Source organism: Hypomesus nipponensis, chromosome 19 (assembly GCF_054491055.1).
Source record: "Hypomesus nipponensis isolate SF chromosome 19, ASM5449105v1, whole genome shotgun sequence".
NCBI lineage: Eukaryota > Metazoa > Chordata > Actinopteri > Osmeriformes > Osmeridae > Hypomesus > Hypomesus nipponensis.
The window spans coordinates 7,457,115-7,480,804 of NC_140379.1; the positions used below are offsets into that span (position 1 = coordinate 7,457,115).

The 23,690-nt window shown below is 41.9% G+C and overlaps 1 protein-coding gene across 1 annotated transcript in view; it reads right to left on the reverse strand.

The window, feature by feature from the left end:
* Positions 1-23,690, reverse strand: part of chst8 (carbohydrate (N-acetylgalactosamine 4-0) sulfotransferase 8) — a 68,407-nt gene that overhangs the window by 33,736 nt on the left and 10,981 nt on the right. The window contains exon 2 of the mRNA XM_084681577.1: positions 9,239-9,243. Coding sequence (XP_084537703.1) covers positions 9,239-9,243 — 5 coding nt within the window. The remainder of the gene's footprint in view (positions 1-9,238; positions 9,244-23,690) is intronic.

The window sequence follows — 23,690 nt, forward strand, 5'->3', positions numbered from 1 at the left end:
CTCCTCTCCCTTGGACACCTGTTATTAATTTATCTCCTTGTTTAATCAGAGAGCTGGGAGGTAACAGCATCTCCTCTGGCCTCACAGAGGATGACAAATGAATTGCCAGGACAGAAAAATTGACTCAAATTCATCCACTGCTGGATTTTCTGTTGCAGGTCCATGAGATCTATTGTTCCCCATTGTGATAATGGATGGTGTGGCGCATGGAAGCACAGTGCAGAATGTCAATAAATAGTTCATGCCTGTGAGAAGTAACCTGGGACTTCCCTTGCTCTGTTGTGTGTTGGTTTAGGCAGAATCTGACTTGATCAAACAGCAAAGATCCTTAGTCAAAATGGCTTTAAAACCAGCCCAGTTACAACAAACTTCCAGCAGAAACCTTTTTCTTGCTGCTTTCATCTGGCGAACAAATGAATAAAGATGGAGAACATAAATGGAAACAGGTGATCATTTATAAAACTGACCAGCTCTTTTAAGGCCATTTAAAGTTCTCCTTTGCATATGAAGTGGGTCCATTATATTCAGTTTGAATCCTTTTGCCTTGCTGTCTTTCCTCAGTTTGTAGAGCTAGCTACCTGGAAATGTCACCATCACGTTCACACATACAAATGCAATCCTTCAATCCCTGTGTTACACGAGCACATAAGACAAAAGACCATTCACATTGAGAATGTATAATCTCACAGTTGTTGCATGCAATATTTCCACTGTGTACACTGCTATTTACGAATGGACTTAGCTTTACACTATTTCATCTGTTTACCCCTTGCATGATCAAGACTGGAGCTTGTTCTAATATATTTTACCTGTATTTTTTTATTCATTCATTCAATCCAGCATTGCGAAATTTAAAATGTACACATTCCATTTGACAAGCTTTAACTCATCCAAGTTGTTGTAATGTTTCTATTGTATTTCTGTATTCTTGTATTCCTGTCTGCACGAGAAAAGTACCTGAGTATACTCTGTAGAATGGCAACCTCTGCTATTTAGTATAAAGTTCCAACTCAATATATCATTCTTGGTGGTCTGTGTCTTTGGCAAGGTTACCACACAAGTGAATGCCAAAGAAAATACTTTCTTGTCTGCTGGGATCTGGAACAGATTCCCTACTGGGACGTAAGACAATGATCTTATCTTATGCAATGTTTTATGAGTTAAGTGACATGTGGTATGCAAATTTGGTAGTGATGAGTCATGACAGATCTCTACAATATGACACGTCAGTAGAACCGTTATTTACATGTAAGCCACATGACACAATAACGTTCGACTGTACAGAGAATGGGTGAATTTGAGGATGAGGGTGTTCCAAGTCCCACACAGATCCTGTTGTCTTAACATCAAGAGTCCAGACCTCAGGGGATTCCCTCCATTCTATTTCCTCTGACAGCTCACTAATTTGCCATCTTGCCATTTCCAGCATACTGATAAAATAATGCCGACTGATATGCAATATTTTTACTCCAATTCTTGCTCAGTCTCTATTACTTTGGATGTTTTATAACCTTTAATGTCCGGATTGTGTAGATAGTAAAGCATAGAGGTTTAGTTCATATGAAGCACAAAAGCATAAAAATGTTATTAAGAGTAAGTATGGTATTGAAAATAAAAATAGAGTGACTATCATTGTGTCAATGCGACTATCATTGTGCTCTTCTGATATTTCAAAGGTATAATGTCCTTGCAACTGTGATTATAACGTGTAGATTGCAGATAATAGAAAACTGTCTCCCACCAATTCCATTCATTTGAAATTAATTTGAGTTCTGCCTTACAACAATAGCCTCTGATGTGACAGTGTATGGCAGTGATAGCTTGTTGTGAGGTGTGAGAATGTGCAATCTCAGAAGATGAAAATGTAAGCTGAAGTTCTTCAGTCTTCAACAGGAGTATTTTGTAATGCATGACACAGCCTCGACTACCCAACGCATAAATCCGCCCACTGTCCCCTTATTGTGAAAAACTAACACCATTATCAGAGCTCCTGAAGCTAGGGGAAAAACTGGAAAATTAATTGACATTTTTTAATGAGCCCACACGTTAACTCACTTTGAGAGCCCGGCTGAAAAGAGATAACGTTCCCTAACAGAAAGGAATTTGACTTTCCTCTTAATGAGACTAAAGGTCTTGGAACCTCATTAACGAGCGATATCCAAACGCTCTAATATTTGAGCAAAGTGAGAATTAGGGAAGTGGGATAAAAAATAAAAAGACCAAAACAAATAAGATGCGTGCATCTTCAGTGGAAACAACTTCAAAAGCAACAAGAATGTGTGGAAGTGGTCTGTGTTCGACAGAACCAACCAACCGTCAGGCCGGGATGCTGACTGAGAATGCTTGTGGTACTGTGGCTGGTGGGCTGGGGAGCAAACCTGTGAGGTGCACTATCCTCCAGCTATATCTCTCTGTGGGAGGAAAACACTGCTACAAGGGGATGAGGACTAATCAATAGGATAAAAAAAGACAGAAAGTAGTATTTAGGGAAATTAGGTAGCTTTGGAGTTCACTGGAGTGGCACCGCGTTGTAACGTTTCTTCAGAAGCACAATGAGTACAATCTTGTGAGCAGGAGAGAGGGATGTTTGGGGATGGCCCTGCATCCATGTATTTCAGAATTTACATGTAACAGTGGCGAGAGGCACATCCCTGCACATACACGAACGGTTGTCGATCAATGCCTTCCCAAGACGCATCGAGGGAATAGCAGAGAAGGGGTATTGCCTTGCGGTAATTGACAGGCTGATGAAAGCATCTTGGGACGTGGCCCCTTGTGAGTGACACGTCTCAGGCACAGTGGCTTCTAATCCACAGAGCCCCCAATGGTACATGGCATTACAGAGCCTTGGTTTCAGCCAGCATTCTATCTCCCCTTTGAAGAAGGAGTGGTCTTAAGCTTCTGAAACCTTTAATGCTGTTTGAGGGGGCCTGGCAGATTGAAGCAATTCCTTCCCAGACTTGTATTGTTTTATGAGGTCATGGCCAGACCTTGGCAAATATTTCTGTCCTGGGCTTTAGTTGTTGAGGCATCATTGCAACAAACAACCATATATAAAACTGCAACAGCCATTTTTAGCTGTAGCTAAGAATGAGAAATGTTTCACAAGCTCATGTCGGTCCTTATGTTATCATTGTCTCCTTATTTGTCAGATGGGATATGGTATTTTACACTTGCATGTACTTGGTGTAAAAAAGGTGCAGCGCAAGTTCTCATTATTAATTCATGATATAAGAACATGACTTGCAAATCTATCCTTCAAAACTAGCTTTGAGTCAAGCCACAATCTAAGGCTTGTTTTTACAAAAATGATACCACAGCACATTAATGTTTCATGCTATATCTTATTGTCTATCCTCATCAAAATCTTCCACATGGAGACTGTTTGACTGCATATCTATTGATTCAAAAGCTTGCCTTTCATTGAAAACCTTCTGAAGATTCTACTGTCATGCTCCATTGATTCCTGACTACAAACAAGGAAGCCCAGCTATAACATCTAATTTAATTTAAGAGGTCCAGAGTCTAGACTCTGGAACAAAAACACATTTCCACAAACACACACAAAAACATGCACACACACACAGAGTTGTGGGCATTCCGCCTGTAAAGGTGGTGCTGGTGGGGCTATATGTCTGAAGAGGATTATGTGGAAGTCTGGCTGTTTCTCCACAAACCATGGGAGATTGACCCTGATAAAAGTCTGCCAACTGTGAGGCAGCACGGCCACATTTTGTAGCGACAGGTTCATGGTCCGGCTCCCAATTAATGCAGGGAGGTTTCTGCAGGTCTGAGACAACTTGGGTTGGAGCAAATACTGGAACATACAGGTATGTTGCTTTCTAGGGTGGCCAGGATCTAAGAACTGTAGTTACAAGGTCCTCAGCTGACAGCTGTCTCTCTGAATCACAGTATGTATATAAAAGATAAGTCTTTTAACTCAACATCAGCAATATTCACATAAGTTATGATCCCTTATGATTCAATTTTTTTTACTTCCACCAAAGCGACTCAGGAATTCAGAACAAAAAGTCATTCTTAAACAAGTGAATACCTCCAGGGGAAAAACAGTAATTTCCTCAAACGAATGTCTTCAAACAAATGCAAGTGTGCAGGCTTTGCTGAAACATTCATGCTAGGGCCACATGCTGTACTTATGTGTTTTCTTTGAGAATGTGAACAAGCACCCTTGAGAAACTTCTCTGCAATCTGTTTAGTGTTTGCTTAGAAGACATTTAGCATTTGTGTAATGTTTAACATGTCTACAAGAGTCGAGATGCTGGAGGATCAGGAGCACATTCGTTCTAATTACAGTTTTACCAAAATCAGTTACGTGTTGTAAATTACAAGATAGTTCTACTTTACCTAGGTACAGTATTATTTACAAGATAGGGGTCAATCTTTCTGACGACATCTTTGCTGTGTATTAAACTATACAGATTACAGAATTCTGACTTAAGTTAAAATGAAAAAGAGAAACGTATCTTACCTGTTGGATCTACACAAGGAATATGGCCATGCAGAGGGAGCAAGGGAGAAAAAGGAGATCATTGTTAATTTCTCTATTTAACAAAGCTACTGTAGGTGGATCATTAAAATGCTACAAAACATACTTAAAATAACGAACATAGTTATTTGACTAAGAACATGTCAAACAGTTCACATGCATAAGAAAATATAGCTATTTTTGCATGTTTGCTGAAAAACTAAGAATCCCTTGAGTGCATTCAGAAGAGACAACAATCACTGCAGACTTTCCCCTTAAAGCGATTTCCACCCTCGGGTGTTAATTAATGCAAGAATCCTACCCTGTAGCCCCAAGCTAAGATACATCTCCTTGCCCACAGTCAGCAGCCCCTGGGGCAGTATGTGATGCGGCCCTTGACCCACTGCCCTCCTCCTCCACCAAAGGCCTTTAAGCTAAGGGTCAATACCTAGGCATTGCCCAAGGCAAGTTACCAGTACCCACAAATCAAATGTGACCTAGAGGTGATCGAGTGAGGGGGTGTCTGGATTAACAACTGGGTCTGGGGATGTTCCAATGGTATACAGATCTGAGATGATTCATCTAATTATGTTAAGCACATACTGATACAATATATATTTTTTGGTAGTTAGGCAAACTATTTAGAACTTGGTTTCCACAGGAGAGGAATTATTTTCAGTCACCATTTCCCTGTTAATCCCAGGATGGTATCCTTTCAGAGACAGGTTTTAGCCTTTTGTCTCATATCATGACACTAAAAGATGGGCTATTTTAATATCATGCTGGGGAATTAATTACTTTTATATTCATATTTAATATTAGGGAAATCATATTTCATTAACATAGTCATCCACCTTTGCTATTAATCTTCATATAATAAAGCTTGGCCTGTTCTAATTGGAAAAAGTAATGACAGTGACATTGCTGTAGGCCTACACTTTACAGATGGGGAAGAAAAGGACATTGCTTTTTTCCAAGCTTTAATTACATTCTAATAGTCTGTGAGACTTGAAGGGGGCAGTGATATGTAAACGACCAACTGTGAACATACATACTAAACCTGGCTCTTTAAATACTCCAATGAATGGATATCTCAACTGTTATCTGACATGATTATTATTATGACTGGTGCAATTAGACTTTTAATCCATCCATATAATTGGTCAAAAATAATAGAGATATTATATTACCAGAATGTCTGTACATTTTTAATCAATGAAAATAATTCATTTAAGTAAACAGATATCATTTAGATTTGCTTGGCTTGATTTACGGCCCAGATTAAAATGTATGCATGAACCACCATATGTATTCTGTCATTGAGTAGAGTGCCTTGAGGTTGCTGACGAACAGCTCATTAAGCTCCTCTGTCATCTAAAAAGGAGTTGAAAACAGGAGTGGTGTTTGCTGACGCAAAGCTTACAGCACCCTTCAAAAATATCTGATGAAGACAAATTTCATGAACGAGCCTAAAATTGAAAGCTCAGAGATAAATACAAATAATCAACATTTTAATGGTTAACGTCAGTAAACAGGTTAGTAAACTAGAATCGTGTGTATTCTTCTAAAATACATATAGATCTTGTTTTTCTTTTCTGTTGATGGTATTTTTCATCCACTCAAAGATAAGGTAGTAAAACAGGGAAGTCTGAAATTAGACAGCATTCAGAGACTGGATAAAGACAGACTCCTTTTGCGGTTTTAAGTTTGTTAGCTCTTCCCCATACTTAAAGTATTACAGCCAAGGCCTTGCCCATGACAAATCAAGAAACAAATGCAGCAGCTCATATCAACTTCACCAGAATCCCATTTACTGTATTATGACACAATAATTAGGTATCGTATAACAGATCGTCAAGAGAGCAAAGCAAACTGATTGGCATTGATTACCCCCCAAAAAAAGAAGAGAAAAATAATGAATGGAAATATGTTTTTTTTTTTTTTACTTAAAAATAAAATCAAAGTCATATACCATGACAGAATGGGCTGTGTGTGGGCGCTGAGGCATAGCGGCTTGCCAATTACAGCGAACCAAAGTCGGTTGGTTCTACCTCGATAATGAAAGTCTAAAACGATCCGCTTCCGTTGTTTAGCATCAGTGCACATCGCTTATTCAACATCTCCATCTAATGCCAAGCTCATTAGTATGTAAACAGGTACCTCATACTTCATCAGCCTACCATGCTGAATGGCTGGGGGAGGGGGTGGGGGTGGTGGGGGGGGGAGTGGAGCGGAGGGGCTGGTTGGTGGAACATAGAACACATGTTGACCAACCTTTAATACCCTAACAACATGGTTCCAATATAGCCTTGGAATCTGTAGCATCTGTATCACTCCAACATGATGAGCCTTATGTCTCGGCTCATGCTCCTCCATGCTTCCATAACTTCATGCTTCACCTCAAGTGTGAGCACTGTGCCTACACTGTACTGTCTGGATAGTGTTAAGATACAGACAAGAGAAAACATGATTTTCTAAACAGTCATATATTTTCTGAATGCCAGAAGACAGTTCTGTAGGCGGGGTGGGCTGGCCTATGCTTGGATAACACTGCTGCACACTGCTTAAGAGATGAGATATATGAGACTTTTCATGGCCAGGGTCAGATTCTCCTATCAACAATAAACAGTCCCCCCACCCCACCGCCGCCCTCCTCCCCTGTAAATGTGATGCCACGGTACTGCACTAGTCTCAAACACATACACAGCCTTTGAACACATGGTTGTCTGATTGAGCTCTTGCCCTCCTCCCACTAACTCACACAGGCAGCCAACATGTGACAGCCTTGTAACATGTCTATTCCCACAAAGCCTTATTAGTTCAGGGTGCTGCTACACAGAGACTTTGAAATTAAATTACAAGTCAGGATATAATTCATTCATTCTTCAACGGCGTAAGAAAATGAGTCTTCACATTTAATTGAGTGTGACTCATTGAAACGATGAAATATTGAGTTGAAATACCCAAAATGGGTGGGGATATAAAATAGGGCAAATTCTTTTTTTTAATATTCTTACGTTTCCTGTAGTTCTTTTTTATTTATTTTATTTACTGTTCTCTGCCACATTGACAGACATGAGGGAATAGAAGATTGGTCATCAGTGAGGTCATAAGACACATGGTAACTTGTGAAGAACACCTGCTATCGAGGTCCACTCCACTCCAAGTTCATGTTCAGATCACTTTGATCATCCCACATGCAGGTCTTTCACATATAAGTAGGGCCTGCTGAAAGCTTGTTGTAGGCAGACAGGGTTGAATCTCACCCTATCACCTCTCTCATGTTCTTTCTTCATTACGATGCCCCACATGTCAGGACGGAGCGGTGGTGAGATGACAAAAGATGGAGTGAGAAAAAAACGACTAGCAAATCAGAATGTGTGGACACCTCTCATCTCCATGGCTCCACCTTGTAGTGTTGTCAGAGTGCGCAGGAAATTACGTCTGGCTGACATACCCTGGCCCTCATCTCAATTCTATGGTGTTATAAGGGGGAGGGAGGGCGAAGGGAAGACTTGTTTTAGACAGTTTTATTGAGTATTCAATTTAAGGTAAACGAAGACTGGGGAAGTGGAAGGATTCATCACAAAAGACATTGATTCGGGTTGAAGGTCTGTGCTCCCTGGGTTTAACACAAGGGGAAAACACTAAGCCCAAACGAAGGCTAGCACAGCTGTGACGCAGAAAGAGATGCGATAGAGAAGCCCCGAGGTTGCGGTTTGCCCACCTCCAGGTGCGGGCAAGCTAACAGGAAATGAGGTGTCTTTACCTCTTGTCATGTGTGATTGCTTCTGATTACTTCCTGTGTGAAGCTGAAGGAAAAACTCAATGGAGATCACACCAAATATAATCCATAGAATCTGTTGCTACATTGCCTTTTTCACCCTCTGACATTTGGATCAGGATATACTGTACATACAGTATGTCATACACTTGTTTTCATGTCTTTTGAGAGACAAATGGACCTGAATCAAATTAAGAAAACATAACAATACCACCTTCTTTCAACACTAGATATGCAAAAATAATTTAATCATTGTAGTTTCTGTCAAGATTGTACTGCACAGATTCCCGGGGTCTATTAGTCCAAGTACCATAACACTGCATGTGTTGCCTCTCACACCAACGCCCATGTCACACGAGAGATCAGATCGTCTCAGCATGAAGAAATCTCCACTGGCGGACAAGGCAAACATTTTATGGGGGCGCAGACAAATTAATGGTGTTGGACATACTGTTTTATTTGAAAGAAAGTCGGTCATAAAATCAACATGGTCCCTGGCTAGGTCTCATAAAGCAGACCCACTGTGACTGGGGGCTTTTGACAGAGCTGCCCAATCAAGGCAGCAAAGGGGGCATATATAAGTCGATAGAGAGTGAGTTACGACTCGCCTCAGAGTGTTATTTTAATGGGACTCCATGCCTCTGCCTGTAAAACGCCCCACGTTCTTTGGCACTGGCAACAGGGACCATTCATGTGTATGTATCTTCCAGATGATATAAACCCTATGTGAGGCCTGACTGCTTGGTGCTAGGGGGTGGGGACCTCAGTAGCACATCAACCCGACAGAGAGACAGACATCATGTTAAAACTAGAGCCAGATTATGACATGCAAGGCTGCTGACATGCTGGTAAAGGAAATATGACAAATGGATGGGTTGGAAGATCAATGACAACATGTATTGTAACCATGAACTATTTCAGTATGTTTTCTTGTAGAAACATTGAGGACTATAACTTTGTGCGAGCACAATACCTGAATGAAAAAGAGGAGTTGATTACTATGGTAACCAAGGCAAGAGAGCCGCAGCAAGGCCACCAAAGATTACAACCTTTCTATTGTTTTCAGTGAAACACGGTAACATGAATCTGAGTTGACTCTGGAGCTTGATAAATTTGCTGTGCCTCCTCCTCTTCCTACACATCTGACTCCCACAGTCTGTTCATCCGAATCAAGCTTGACACTTTCCCCTCTGCATAACACCTCTCCAGATATCAGTGTCAAAGCATTTTGCAAGTAAACAAACAAGAAACTCATGAGTATATTTTGCTTTGGCTGGAAGTTATTGAATAGTGTGGGTCAGGGTTGTGGTAGCCCTTACGCCACGCCGACACCAACTGTTACCCGACAGCAGTCTGGGAAGACAAACTGACTCCCAATGTAGATGAATGTGTACCTCGAAGGCAGTATTCAACACATTTCAGAAGGGCTTCAGTATTCACGGCAGGTAGGAGTGTTGTCTTCATCATGAGATAATGTGGTTTGTGTGAATTCCGGCCATCACTAAATCCAGTTTGGAAATGAATTTGTCACTGCAACCGCTGACTGCGTCTCTTTTTGGACATCTCATTCCATCATTCCCATAGCCGGCTGTGAATTTGCAACCAAGTAAACACATGGTCCGTAAACATGGCTAAAAGATAGAAAGCACAGAGTCATATGATGAGGTGTAAGTGAAGCAAGTGTGATTCGACTTAAATTGAGAGAAGAGATACAGTGTATGTGTCCCATGTCTTTTCCGTTAGTCCTATTCTCATTGCAGAGAGTCAGTTTGTTGTTACAACTACTGAGATCTGTTTGGGAGGGATATTGGCATAATGTCAGTGTAATACAGTGGAGTGAATGTGGAGAAGAGGAGGGAGTGTACATGAACGCCTTAATGCGATGTTTCTATAATAGGCTGGTGATTGAGAGGGACCGCTCCCTAGTCATTTGACATGCAAATTGATTAAGAAGTAATAGCTTGCAAGGAAGGAAAATCACCAGAGATCATGAGACGCAATTTTAAAACAGCAATAAAGCCGATGCAGCTGAACACCACCACCGATTAATATCCAGGCGACCCATAATCAAATGTAATTTCCCACAAGTGCTGCAACAACCTATTGTAGTGTGACTCGAACAAAACAAGTTGGGGTTCATTGATATCGTCAGCTGTGCAAAATGAACGTGTGGCTCCATCATTGGAAACTGCTGGTCTCCCCCTGTCTCTCTGTGGGGTTGGTCTCTCTGTTCGCCCTTGTCTCTCTAAGGCCTTACTGGTGGACCACTTCAAAGAACTGTATAGATAAAAAACCTGAGACAGGAGGATGAAATGCATCAGCAAGTTTTTTATGGTCTATAGTATCTGCAGGACTCAGATCAAGTTCTGGTTCATCAGAAAACGCTGTGTGAAAAAACACTGGCTTTTTGTTGGGTTCATTCAAATGCCATTTAATACAATCAATCCGTACATTATTGGAAACCCAAGCGAGCCACTTATATATTAAACACACAGTGATTAAGTACATGGTAGAGCTCCTATATGGCTATCAATAACAGCTCCCAGTTGCACAGCTCTCAAGCTCATTTAAACACTGCCTAGTCAGATGCTTCAGAAAATAATATATTGGCTAAATTAATGACATTTTAGTTGAATTAGAAACAACATATGAAAAAATAAATGAGCCTGGCTATTCTCTAAACGTCTGTTTCTTTCAGCAAATCAAGGTTTCTCTGTGAAACCAGGACAGGCCTCCATGCTTAAGGGTCTGTTGAACCAATCTCTGTGAAATGTCACAAAAGGCACAAACCCCCATTCTCACCTGATTGGATGGACATAAGTACATTCATAGCATGTTGATCATTCATGATCATTACATGCCTGACATAACCCATGATCAAAGACATAGTTCTGTTCCAGCTCGTAAAATAATCAGGAGTGATCAGAGATTAAACGAGGCCTGATCAATGGAGAGCATGCCTGTGAGTTTTACCCTGAGGTTACAGCATACCAAATAAGGTTCAGGTCTCTGGGTACAAATGAGTCAAATGGAGACCAAAAATAAGATGCTTACATTTAGCAGACCCTCTTATCCAGAGCGACTTACAGTAAGTACAAGGACATTCCCCCAAGGCAAGTGCCTTGCCCAAGGACACAAGGTAATCTTGCCACGGCCGGGATCGAACTGGCAACCTTCAGATTACTAGCCCGATTCCCTAACTGCTCAGCCACCTGACTCGCTTACTTGAAATTGTCATGTAATTAGAATAATGGCTGGCTCTTTCAGCTCCCTTGTCCCATGACGGCTGTCACCCATGTTGGTGATCTTCCTCTCGCTAGTGTTCGTCCTGCCGAATGTACAGGGATGGTGCTGGGTATCAGGAGGATATTAACATAAGCACGATAACAGGGACAATTACTGCCTGTATCTTATTTCTCCCTGCACAAGTGGACAGCAGGAAAAGCGAGAAGTCTCAGCTGATTCGTTCCCAGTGAGGCCCGGAGATCAGCATAATAAATAGCGCTTCTCAAATGGAACATTGATAAACAAACAGTATGCCATTAATCAGCAGCGTGGGGAAACGGGATAGTCTTAGCTGCATGCTGTTGATTGACAGGCTCATTTATTGAAAGGAACAGCTTTTCATAGGGATGAATGGGACTTTTCCTTCATTGGATAATTCAAGGTATGAATCTGGAGAGTGCGCTGGGAGATGTGCAGTGGGAGGTCAGTGGGAAACACTAGGATCTGTCTGCAGGTACTGGGCTACAGCAGACGCCCACCCAGGAGAGATGGGGGTTTGAATGAGGCTGGTTGGAGAGCCTGGGTAGGGGCCAAGCGACTGCTGCCGAGGGGGGGTGGGGGTGGAGGGGGCTTCACGTCGGTAGCCATAAACTACAATATGTTAGTAAAGGCAAGAGTATGCAAGAGTGTTTTTCCCCTTCATTCCTTCTAGCCATGTGAGTGTGGTCCTGAGCATCTGAGTCTCCACCATCATGTTAAGACATCACAAGACGTGTGCTTCGCCCTCGGTCCTCCAAGCAAGACTTGTTCCCGGCTCCCCACTGCCCTATTTTGTGGAGGGGAATCTTCTATCCTGTTAGCATCTCATCTGGCCTTACACATTTAATTTGCTCATATTACATCTGTAGGCCAGGGCCTGCTTCTGCTTGAATGGCTACATTACGCCATCAGGAAAGTGGGCTGATGTCTCAAGACATCTGACCTCGATTGAGGACCCCCACTCAAATGAATGTTTTAAGTTCAACAAAAATGGGTTTCCTCAAGTTTGCTGTTGCCGTACTGATATGTAACATATCAAACTGCAAGATTGTTTCTATGGTGTAGTAAAGTGTGCACCGTCACAAAATGTTACTTTCTGGATAGATATCAGCTACAGGTTAATTCTCTGCTCGACCCTTGAAGGGTTTAGGCTAGGGTTAGGGTTATAGGGTTAGGGTTAAAGACATAGCACGTTTAACACTGCATTACACACTTGGGTCATGGATCATGGGGGTGAAGCTGCAGTTACAATTGTTATATCACATTTCTCTTTTAAAACCGTATGTAACTTCTGTCTGTGACAGTGGAAAGAGAATACGATTATATTTTGACTGTCGGTCGGGCAGTTTAGAGAGATAGGGAGAGAGAGGGGTGGAGAAAGAGAGAGGAAGGTAAAACGGGGGTTAATGGCACTGCCTCAGCAACTGGGGAGCTCCCAGGTCTAGCCCCAGAAACCTGTCATCTTCAGCATACCTGAGTTACACCCAGAGATATGTCTCGAGGAAAAAGAAAGAAAAAAAATATATCAAAGGCTGCCAACGGGGCTGCAGAAAGTGACACCAGGAAGAAGAAAAAAAGAATGAGGAGACAGAGACAAAGAGATAGAGAGAGGGGGTAACATCAGCAGCAGGCTTCCTACAGTAGTTGACTACAGGAAAATAGCAAACATCCACCTCCATAGTGTCAGCATAGTCTAAGTCCTTCTATCTATCTCAGTGTGGGAAAAGTATGTGAGGTCTAAATCTTTCATTAAATGAGAGCTTATTTCATTATTTAGAAGGTGTTATTTTCTGCCTCAGTTCACAGGCGTTAAGCCAACTGGCAACTGGAAGACCTATTTAAATGAGTAGGTCCCATCTGCCCTGGTGGTTTCTCTTTTTCTCTTCCCCCTCTCTCTCTCTTTCTCCACTCTCTCTCTCTCTCTGTCTCTCCAGGCGGGTGGGCAACTTGCTAATTCAATCAGCTTCTAAGATGCAGGGTGGCTTCTGTTGTGTCACCTGCCCCATGCTTGCCATCCCACTCACCCGTACTCACATTGGGCACCCATTACCAAGGATAAGGAGCCACAAGTACAGTATGGCTGAATGTTGTCAGGCCCAAGGTATCATTGTACACACACACGCACACACACACATACTGCCGAGCCTGGATTTTGACTGACACATGTTTTTTTAATACCTTGTCTCTTATCAATGGCCTCCTTGTGGCGAAATAGATGCCTCAGTGAAGCATCTATTCAGAGGATTTCCTGGCTAAGGGCGACTGCTGATAAGCTGTGCAGACAGGCCGTGAATATATATATGGGGTAGTCCTCTATCGATGACATGAGAAGCATGTATAATCATGTTGCGTACTTTAAGGATTTCTGTGCTCTGTGGATGAATGGTCCATTTGTCTACTGGAGCCTGACAGAGGGGTTTTGGAGAATCCATTGCCTCATAGTCCTTTCTCACTCGGTATTCTGAAATCAAAATTCTTACCTTTTAGGTTATTTACTAAACTACTGTCGGAGAGACTGTATTGGATTGTATTATATTATTAAAGGGTACCACACATCTGTGTTATGACGCTTTTTCATTTATTGAGCTCTTTTGGTCTTGATGGTGGAAACTTTTATCTCCAGTTCTTAAACCCCTCTCTCACGTGAGAGTATCTTTCCTTTTCTAAGCCAACATGAACACACTCTTTTCTTTTACTACATTTTCCAAATGATTCAGTAAATACATTAAGGTTGACGGAACCGGGAGCCACGCTCCATGTTATTTATTAGGAGATTTGTGTTGCGCAGAGCATTAAGCAGAGAAGCCGAATGAAATAAAGGAATGAGCACAAGCCATAACAACAAGCATCTGTTGACATCCTCTCCATTAAGTAAAATGTGACCGTAGCATGCATTCTCATTTTCGAAAACACCGTTTTAGATTTCAGTTTTTATCATCCGAGGAACACCGTTTTTATCATGTTATGAAAATCTCAGTCTTAATTAGATGATTTGGCTCCTACCAGTCCCCAGTGAGCTTAGTGATCCCTTGTTACACTGATGCACAACATAATCCCCCCTACTTTGCCAAATGTCCTGATATCTCGAAATGCAGTGAGAGTTCATTATCATGGGCCGATCTCAGAAAATATCTGTGCCCATTTTCTATAATTTAGGACCTTCATTGTGACACACAGTACATATTAGATCCTCTATATCTAGAGATACACTGACGACTTTAAGAGAGTATACAAGTGGGAGATGTCTACAAGCTAAGCAGTTGTCATTCTTCATGAAAACTTAGATTAGTCTCTGAGTGCCGAATCCCCATACTGTACATTCAGCATCCAAAGTTCAACTGTGCTAAAGTACAGCAGGATTTGCCTTCAAAGCTCAGTTGAAGTCTTACGTGTATTAGCTCATCTACCAACAGCTCCATCTCTCAGGAAGCAATCAGAAGTGAAGCAGCAAGAAAAGTCTGAGGTTTAATTAGAGTAATTAAGGAAACAGGGGCTAGGCAGTGCCTGAGATGCTGTCAAACACTAAGCACGTCCCAGGGTGATAATTACATGTATACAGCCTCCAAGTTATGGTTTACGCTGTCTGCTGCTACCGAACCTTACCATTGTCAAAGGATTGCAACAACGCAGTAAAGCATGGAGAACCTTTACAATAGGCAATGGCATAACTAATGTATTCATTCACTGAGGTAATTAATGCCATATTCTGTAATATCAATATTGTTAGTGCATGAATTGTATTGTTAACACTGTATTGAGAAAGATTAGCCATTTAGTTCACTCCAGAAAAAGACAATGCTTTTGGTCCTCTGTATTTATAGTCTGGATGGCAATGGGTTGTATCTCTCTGATAACTGTTTGCCAACTGAAAGGTGTCAAAAGCTTCCATTCTCCAAACCACTTGTCTTACAACTGTATACCTCAACCGTATATCTCACAAGGTGCAAGACACTGTCTGAGACACTCCACTTTGACATAAACAAACAGATCACTTGAATGTGCAGTCTACAATGTGTTTCGCCGACCATGAAAGCCTTACTTTCACTAATCTTCATGTTCTTCTCAAGGGGTCACCCTGTGCCCTGAGTGGTCAGCCTGGCTTGGAGACCCTTTTCTGTGACCTGACGGTGAACTGCATCAGCAGGGACACCTTTTTTTTATCTGGATCTGTTGGTGAGAGTGTGCAACAGGCCAGACATAGATAAGAGCTTCCGGTGACTCAGGGAAGCATCCCAGTCGACACGCTCTATTACAACTCCATTTACATTCTCCACACAGTCACATTGCAACCTCATTCTGACCCATATATTAACCAGTCCAAAATATACCACATTAGATTCATCCCTCTTGTTTCTCAATTAAAATGACTCAACCTTACAAGGCGGGTCGCACCCCAGACTTGCGTCAAATTTAAGGGCAGCAATCGCAAACTAAATGTCAGCGATTGTTGATGTGAAATATTGGAAATTGCTCTCGATCCTCTTAAATAGCATTGACTGTAAAAGTGGTGGAGGTACAAGTGAGATGAATCTGAGCGGATTTATTAAAAAGAAGACAAAATTTCACTTTATTGAAAAGGAGGAAACTGTGAATGATTTCAGACTTATTGTGAACATAATTTAAATTTCACAATTAGCCTTTGACTCTTCAGCTCCTGAGCATAATTACGTTAGTATTACTTCAATCTGATACATGATTCACTATGTCCACAGTCCATGACAAATTTCGTGTTCAACCACCACCTGTGTCTGTCAGTGTTCAGAATACGTTGTGGAGTTTTTATTGGATTTTGTAATTATACTCCATTAATTGTGCCTAGAAAAGGTGAGTAGGTCTATATTGTTTGAATCGGATACTACGATTACCATGTTAATAATTTCTCCCTGTCCTTGGAAAATATTTAATTAGACGTTGAAGCTTGTTAATAATATGTTGTATATCAAGGATGAGCCTGGGCATTTTTCTACACCAGGTAACCTTACGCCAAGAGAATAAAGAGAAGGAAGTATCAAGGTCAGTTTAAACAGTATATAAGATCAAGCTGGTTTACAACCTAGTTGCAATTGTTTTCTCCTTTATGCCTTCCAATTACTAAACACTGCAGAGTATGGTGTAATTGGGTTGTCATTAATGGTCGTCTCGATCAAACTGACGTTGGAAACCTTTCTCTTTTTGAGACTAACTACTGTAGTTGCTATGGCTACGCCGTACACTTTTATAGCAATTTTTCCCAGACTTTGTTCTTATACATTAACTTGAGAAAATCTCATTAGTTCCTACTAGATTACTGTCACCTTCCATTTAGCGGGCGAACAGGACGATAGGCGGCTCTACATACAGATTGTATCGATACATTTATATTCTGCCAGGCTCCTCATCTCTCTAACAAGCGAACAATCCTAATGTATTCCAGGTAATTAATCATTTACATACTCTGAGTGTCACCTGCTCGGTCATCCCGCTGAGCTCCTCCATGGCCTCCTTATTAAAATGCTAATCTAAACCGCTGACCCATCCTGTCAGGGAGGAAGTTGTCTGGTAACGAGGACCTTCGTCCACCATGGAATCTCTCCCTCTCTAAAGAGATGGTCGGAAGGACCCTCAAGACCTTGTGTGTGTGTGTGTGTGTGTGGGGGGGGGGGGGGGGGTAGAGCCCTGGGATGCAGCGTTCTCTTCCACACAACTGAGATATTCTAAGCAGATGTTCATTTATTCAAACTGGTGCGCTCACCCTAGTGCAGGAGTGAAGGCCTCATTAACCAAATGGGAATCTTTTAACAGCTTTGCTTTCACAGACTTTCTCCGAGTCTATACGTTGCTTCCTCCTGGGGTTGACCTCATGGAGAGGGAGAGGGGGAGAGAGAGGGAGGGAGGGAGGAACTTCTGACTACTCATCGGCCAGCCTCCTAATATTAGTGAGGAATCGTAGAACGTGATGATACGCTGTTCTCAATAAGCTGAGGCTCCCTCGCTTTAACCACCAAGCAGGCGCAGTCATGCATATCAACCAGAATCAAGCCTAATCTGTGTTTTCATCTTTTTATTTATTGCCAAGACTCCAAAAGAATAGTTTTAGCACCATTCCACCCTGGTGCACTCTGGCTATCTGTACAGGAGGCCTTAAGCCTGGCAACCCCCACCACCCCCTCTCCACATCTGTGACCCCCAGGCCCAGTTTGACCCACAGACACATCCAACAGACAATGACCACTAGCGCTAAATACCACAGTGAGACAGTAGAAACAGACTCTTCCCCCCTGCAGGGTGTGATAATCAAACGCCTGCATAGATATGGTGCACTTGTTTGACCCTGATAAGAAGGGCATGTAAGCACACACATGAATGGACGGCTGCACAGCTAACTAGGCATGCCAGAAACCCATGCCAGGCACAAGCCCACCCTGCCTGGTTTAACCATGGCTAAAGCACCACAACATCAGAGTGTGTGTGTGTGTGTGTGTGTGGGGGGGGGGGGGGGCAGGAAGAGAGATTTGCTTCCTCCCAGTTGGCAGCATATACACATGCACACATGCAGTTATACACACACACACTCACACGCAGCAGTCACTCAAGCTATCCCAAACACACACACACACATACACAAACCAACACACACACACTGTGTGAGTGTTCTCTGGTGCCCATTAGAAACTACATAGGATGATTACTATTTTGTGGATGATTACTGGGGGAACACTGACAGCATGACAGTAATTATCAGTGAATTCCTTTGAATCCTCCTCTCATTGATAAAGCTGTTGAAATACATAATTGTATACCCTATGGTGATGAGCTGAAACAACACACTGACAGGCATGGCACAGTATAAGCACAATGTTCCATCTACTGTCTGTAAATAAAGTATGTGGGTACCCTCATCCAAACTAAATGGTCAGTGACATTCAGTACTAAAACTATGTGCTAAGGATTTCATGCGTGCTGTCAAATTATAGCCATTGCTTTATACTGTCTTATATACAGCCAAATAAGCAATACAGTTATTAATAGCACCTAATGTAAATGAGCCCAATCCTTATTCCTAGAAATATAGAAAGGACCTAATGTCTTTCAGTCACCAGACTTTAATTTATTTTTTAATGATAATCCTCTTTAACTCACTCCAGATGTTGCATGTATTGTCACATTTAAATATAGACATGCCAAAACAAGAACAAATATACTGAGGAATTGTTGTAAAATCATAGTAAATTAGAATGAAAAAAAGTATTCCAATGTCTTCTTTGATCCACACAGAGCAGATGCTCTCAATTTGTTTGCGTGTGAAAAAAATCTTCGTCAGTGTTTTAAACATAGACTTACATTAAAACTGTCCATAATCACTTCCAACAGTCAACTAGCGAAGAGGAGAGGAATTCATCTTTCCACACATTCACTTATGGTACTCCCAATTTGAGGAACTTAGTAGCCAACAAATGACTACTATACATCTTAAACTACCCAAAAAGTCAAGGTATTGTCCCCCAAACAGTGTTACAACACGTTCCAACAATACTAGTAATACTACTAATACTCTTTTGCTCTCTCTTGGAAGTCGCTTTGGATAAAAGCGTCTGCTAAATGAATACATGTAAATGTAAATGTACTAAAGTTGTATTTAAAAGCTAGGTCTATAAACACACTTGACAGTGTTGATGTATTTAAGTCCAATCAGTATCCATAAATTCACGTGATCTACACTGCTTAAGTTTCAAATGTATTTGTATAGCCCTTTTTGACACGCAAGCATGTAACATAGGGCTTCACATACGCCCATAGAACTGCCTCTCAACCAACCTAAACCCTCAAGGAAGACAAGGAAAAACTCCCAAAAGGAGAAAAAATTGAAGAAACCTTGGGAGGAGCAATTCAGAGAGGGATCTCCTCCTCCAGAGACGGTTGGTGAGAGAGAGGAGCAGAACACAGGCTAAACATAGTCACACAGTGTCAATGGGTTTTGAAACACCAAAATCCATTGTTAACTTTATAGATGTTGGACAGGACCGGGAGACTCGCTGTTTTAGTTTTAGAACTTAGTTTTAGTAAGCGACTGAAGTAGAATGCATGAATTCAATCCAACCAAATAATTGAAGGCTATAATACCTGTCTCAGACGTAATTAAAGAAAATACTTTATCTAAAGAACCTTTGAATAAAGAGAATCAATAATCCAAATGTCAAGATAGCTTTTGGCAGATCACAAAAAAACCCTTCACCATCGTCTCCAGTGAAAATGATGAGTATTTATCATTGTCTTGCTGGCACCTTACTTATCGCCTCCTTAACTTATACAGGAATAATAATACGGTTGTGATTTATCACTGGTCAACGGGGAGGCCACTGATCGCCCCCCCCCCCCATGCATTATTCAAGCTGCTTCTAATCAGCGGTTAAGGATTGAGAATGTGAGAATGTTTATGCTTTATTTTTTTATTTTTTTCTGTAATGTTGGAATGAGTGTAAAGGTTTTTTAATAGTGCTTCCTAAGAAAGAAGACATCTACCACCTGGTCAATGGATGGTCAATAATGTATTTGTCAAAACACCAGGAACTCCAAACTACTCTATACAAACGGCATGAACTGTTCTCAACTACTGCCTACCTCAACAGTATTTCCTTTGTCACAATTGCCATAACACAAATAACCTTACCCTATATGTCATCTTGTTTGGTTGGATGAATATTAACATTAAAAACCATAGAGAAAAAGCACTATTAAGAGGCATGACTGTTTCAGCATTGGTACCGTATGAGAAAAACATGGTATCGGTCACCATAGGTTAAGCCACGATCACCCTGTGCTCATGTAATTAAAAAGAGGGGTACCAAGCCTATCCACCACTGTGGCCCCAATCAGATCAGGGACCAGGAGGACAGAGCATGAAGAGAGCACATGGGGCAAAATGACACTGAGATGCTTCATTAGCCGAGCTTGGCAACACAATGGGAGCCTGACCATGTCTCTACTGCCCGCTTGCCTGGCTTCCATCGAGAGTCGAGACACGTTGAAATGAAAGATCTCACTTTGCTACTGGCCTTGGACTGAAGGAGAAAAGACAGATTGATTTTTGCTCTCAGCAGGTTGGCTTTGTCTTTGCGCTCTGCGAAGATGGTGATGAATTAGGTTGAAGTGAGACTCAGTAATAAAAAGGTGTTGTGTTCCTAGGATGGCTACACACTGTGTTGGTTTACAGACGGTTGATCACAATGGATACTTATGAACTCTTGTGTTGAAATAGAATTCCAAAATTGAATGTAAGCAAAATAATTTCACATTAGTGGTAGTAAGAAGAAAAGTATGTGTCTTTGGTGTTTTTGACTGCCTGAACCGACTGGATTGAATTGGAATTGATCCCAGCCCTGGAATATGCATACTGTACCCCTGATTAAGCAGAGCTGACATGCAAGGCCAACATTCTCTCTTGACCATTAGACAAAGTGCAAACAATGAGGCTGGGCTAATCGACTGTTTAAATTTGGACACCGTTTGGACACCAATCACCTCTCTGATGTGGTCAGTCATTAATCGGTACTGCTTGTGGCTATCCAAGCCATTTGGAACAGGATGTGTCCATAGAATGGCTGTTTGTCCTTCTATCAATGAAGCCTAAGCTAATTTATGGCTGTCCAGGAAATACAGCTTCATTTATTGACAGATCTCTATTCAAATATTTGAATACGCAAATGAGAGAATCTGTAAAGACAGCTAACAATGCTAATGTCTCCCTCATTCATTAGGTAAGCATGACTCAGCAAATCACAAAGTCAGTTCTGTTGTATGTACTGACAAACCTGTCAGAAAAGATTCTGGGATGTCAGCCTACACAGTCAATATCAGTTGGACCCATGTAGGAAAAAGCTAATATTGCAAACATATTTCTGCAGATAGGGAAAATGCATTCACACCACTGTATTGACAAAATGTCTCAATAGATATTCTAACAGTAACGATTAAGATTCTCTCTGTATGGGCGTGGCGTCTCCTCCACAAGTCATCTTCCCCAGTTTCACCATGGCAACGAGCCTGCTGTGCCACTCCCAGTTTGTTGTCGTGGATACAGAGGCAGCGGTGGAAGCTAGTGCTATGTCTGGCAGATGGAGCAGCTGTTGGGGTTCCTCATAAGGAGTGGAGGGATGGAGTGAATCCACTGCTGTTGCTGCCTTTGAACTTCATACAGTCAACAATCATCCTGATTCCAGCAGCGCACAGCCCCATTCCATCAACTCCAGTGCCATCACACCACCTTGCCACATACTGAGAACACCATTCTTCCACCAACCCCAATCCCCATCATCATCCCCAACCTCCTGCCTAGTGATGAGAAGAAGCATGTGTTCCCCATCAAGAGAAAAGAGTAGCTCCATGGGATCGCTTTCCCTCTGCAAACACATCACGCTTGTCTTCCATCAGACGATGGCCCAAAACTGACGCAGACACCCCTTTGCCTCATTAATCTTCGTAGAGAACAAAGTCAAAGGGTTTTTCTTCACTGCCTGTCACCTGGGTGGCATCCTCCTTAACAGAGCAGAATGTAACTTTTGTCTAGACGTAAGGAGCGTTGACACACACGCCAGAAGACTGGAGGTGCGCGGTGTGAACCAGATGAAAGCCAAATAAATCATGTATTTGAGCATAACGTGCGTGACGGTATTTACGGAATTAACGGCTTAAGCGGCTTGGGAATCTCTTCTTCTTATTGGCGGTACCTGTGTCCATGGCCCCGCATACTGTTAGAAAGCTTACGATGCCTGGCTAGAGTGGGTTTGCATTCTTTAAGTCTGCAGATGGATGCCTATCATGAATGCACTCACACAGGACAGTTATATTTATGCGAATAGCCTTGAAACTATTCCAGAGAGTTGACATGCCTTTGGTTGCGAGGATATTAAGCACACACAAAAGGCCACCAAGGAGGTATGTGGTATAATAATCGAGACAGTGCCCCAATTCTGTCAAAAAGCTCTCTCTGTGAGGCATCTCTCAGTTGTCTCCGTGCTCTGCCGGCTGGTGTGTGTGAATCAGCTCCCTACACCAGTGTAGTAGTCAAGCCAAGACCAAGACATGACCAAAACTAGAGCATATCTATACCGAGACCAGACCAAGACTTTGAGTCAAGATCGACCAGTAAATGTTCTTAATGTAACACTGAAATAACACATCACCTTTGCATAACGTGTAATAAGCCATCTGATCAACAGCATAGATTCTCTAGCTGTAGATATCTAAGGTTACAGAGGCCAGGTTATGCTTTTTATTCTGGATAGTTTGGGGTCTTTATACAGTCAAGGTGAGAGTGGTGTTCTATCTGATATCATCTGCACCACCTATTCTTGTAACTGAGTAACTGATTGTTCCTCCTAACAGGGAAAACTTTCCAAGGATGGCAGAGACACACACACATTATTCCCTAGCCTAGCCTACCCTGGGGCCAGGTTCCAGGAAGGCAAATAACCATTAGGCCCAGACAGCGGCATGAGCAGAATTTATTTTGTCAGCTAAGGGTCAAGAGCTGTGACCTGGCTCCAACACTGGTGGCGGATCCCAACGTCTCCAGGAGCAGAATGACAAAGATTAACTGTCGCTCTGAGCTACAGCGTCTCATAATTAATGCTGCCTCACTTCCCTCTGAGCCTGCTCTGGCAAGGGGGATTGACACACAATTGATAGATTTGCCATTTAGGGGTCAGTTTTAAGAGGATGGGACAGACAGCGGCCTGGACGTATTTGTCAGCTCTGAGCCGGCATTGATCGGGGTGTGGAACTTTATATCATCATGTGATCTTTTTGAGGAAAAAAATAGTTAATAATAAAGAAATAAAAAGGCAAACATTTGATCATGGTGGGGTCACTGGTTCTAAGTATCTCATATAAAAGAATGATGCTTCTTCTGGAATCGAAGGGAAATCACATGTAGGCTGGGTAAAAAAGAAGATAGATGCTTTTTGATAAAAAACAGATGAAATACCAAGCCTGAACCTGAAGAAACGAGGAAATCCTGAGTAATACTGAGAGATGGGATAGATGGGATTAGAATAGTTTTATAAGAGACACTGTTATCCAATCTGAGGGGGGTGAGGGTGCATACAGAATGGAGTAACATCACGTATATACACACACCCAAACACACTCTCTTAAAAAATAGAAAAGGGCAACCAATAC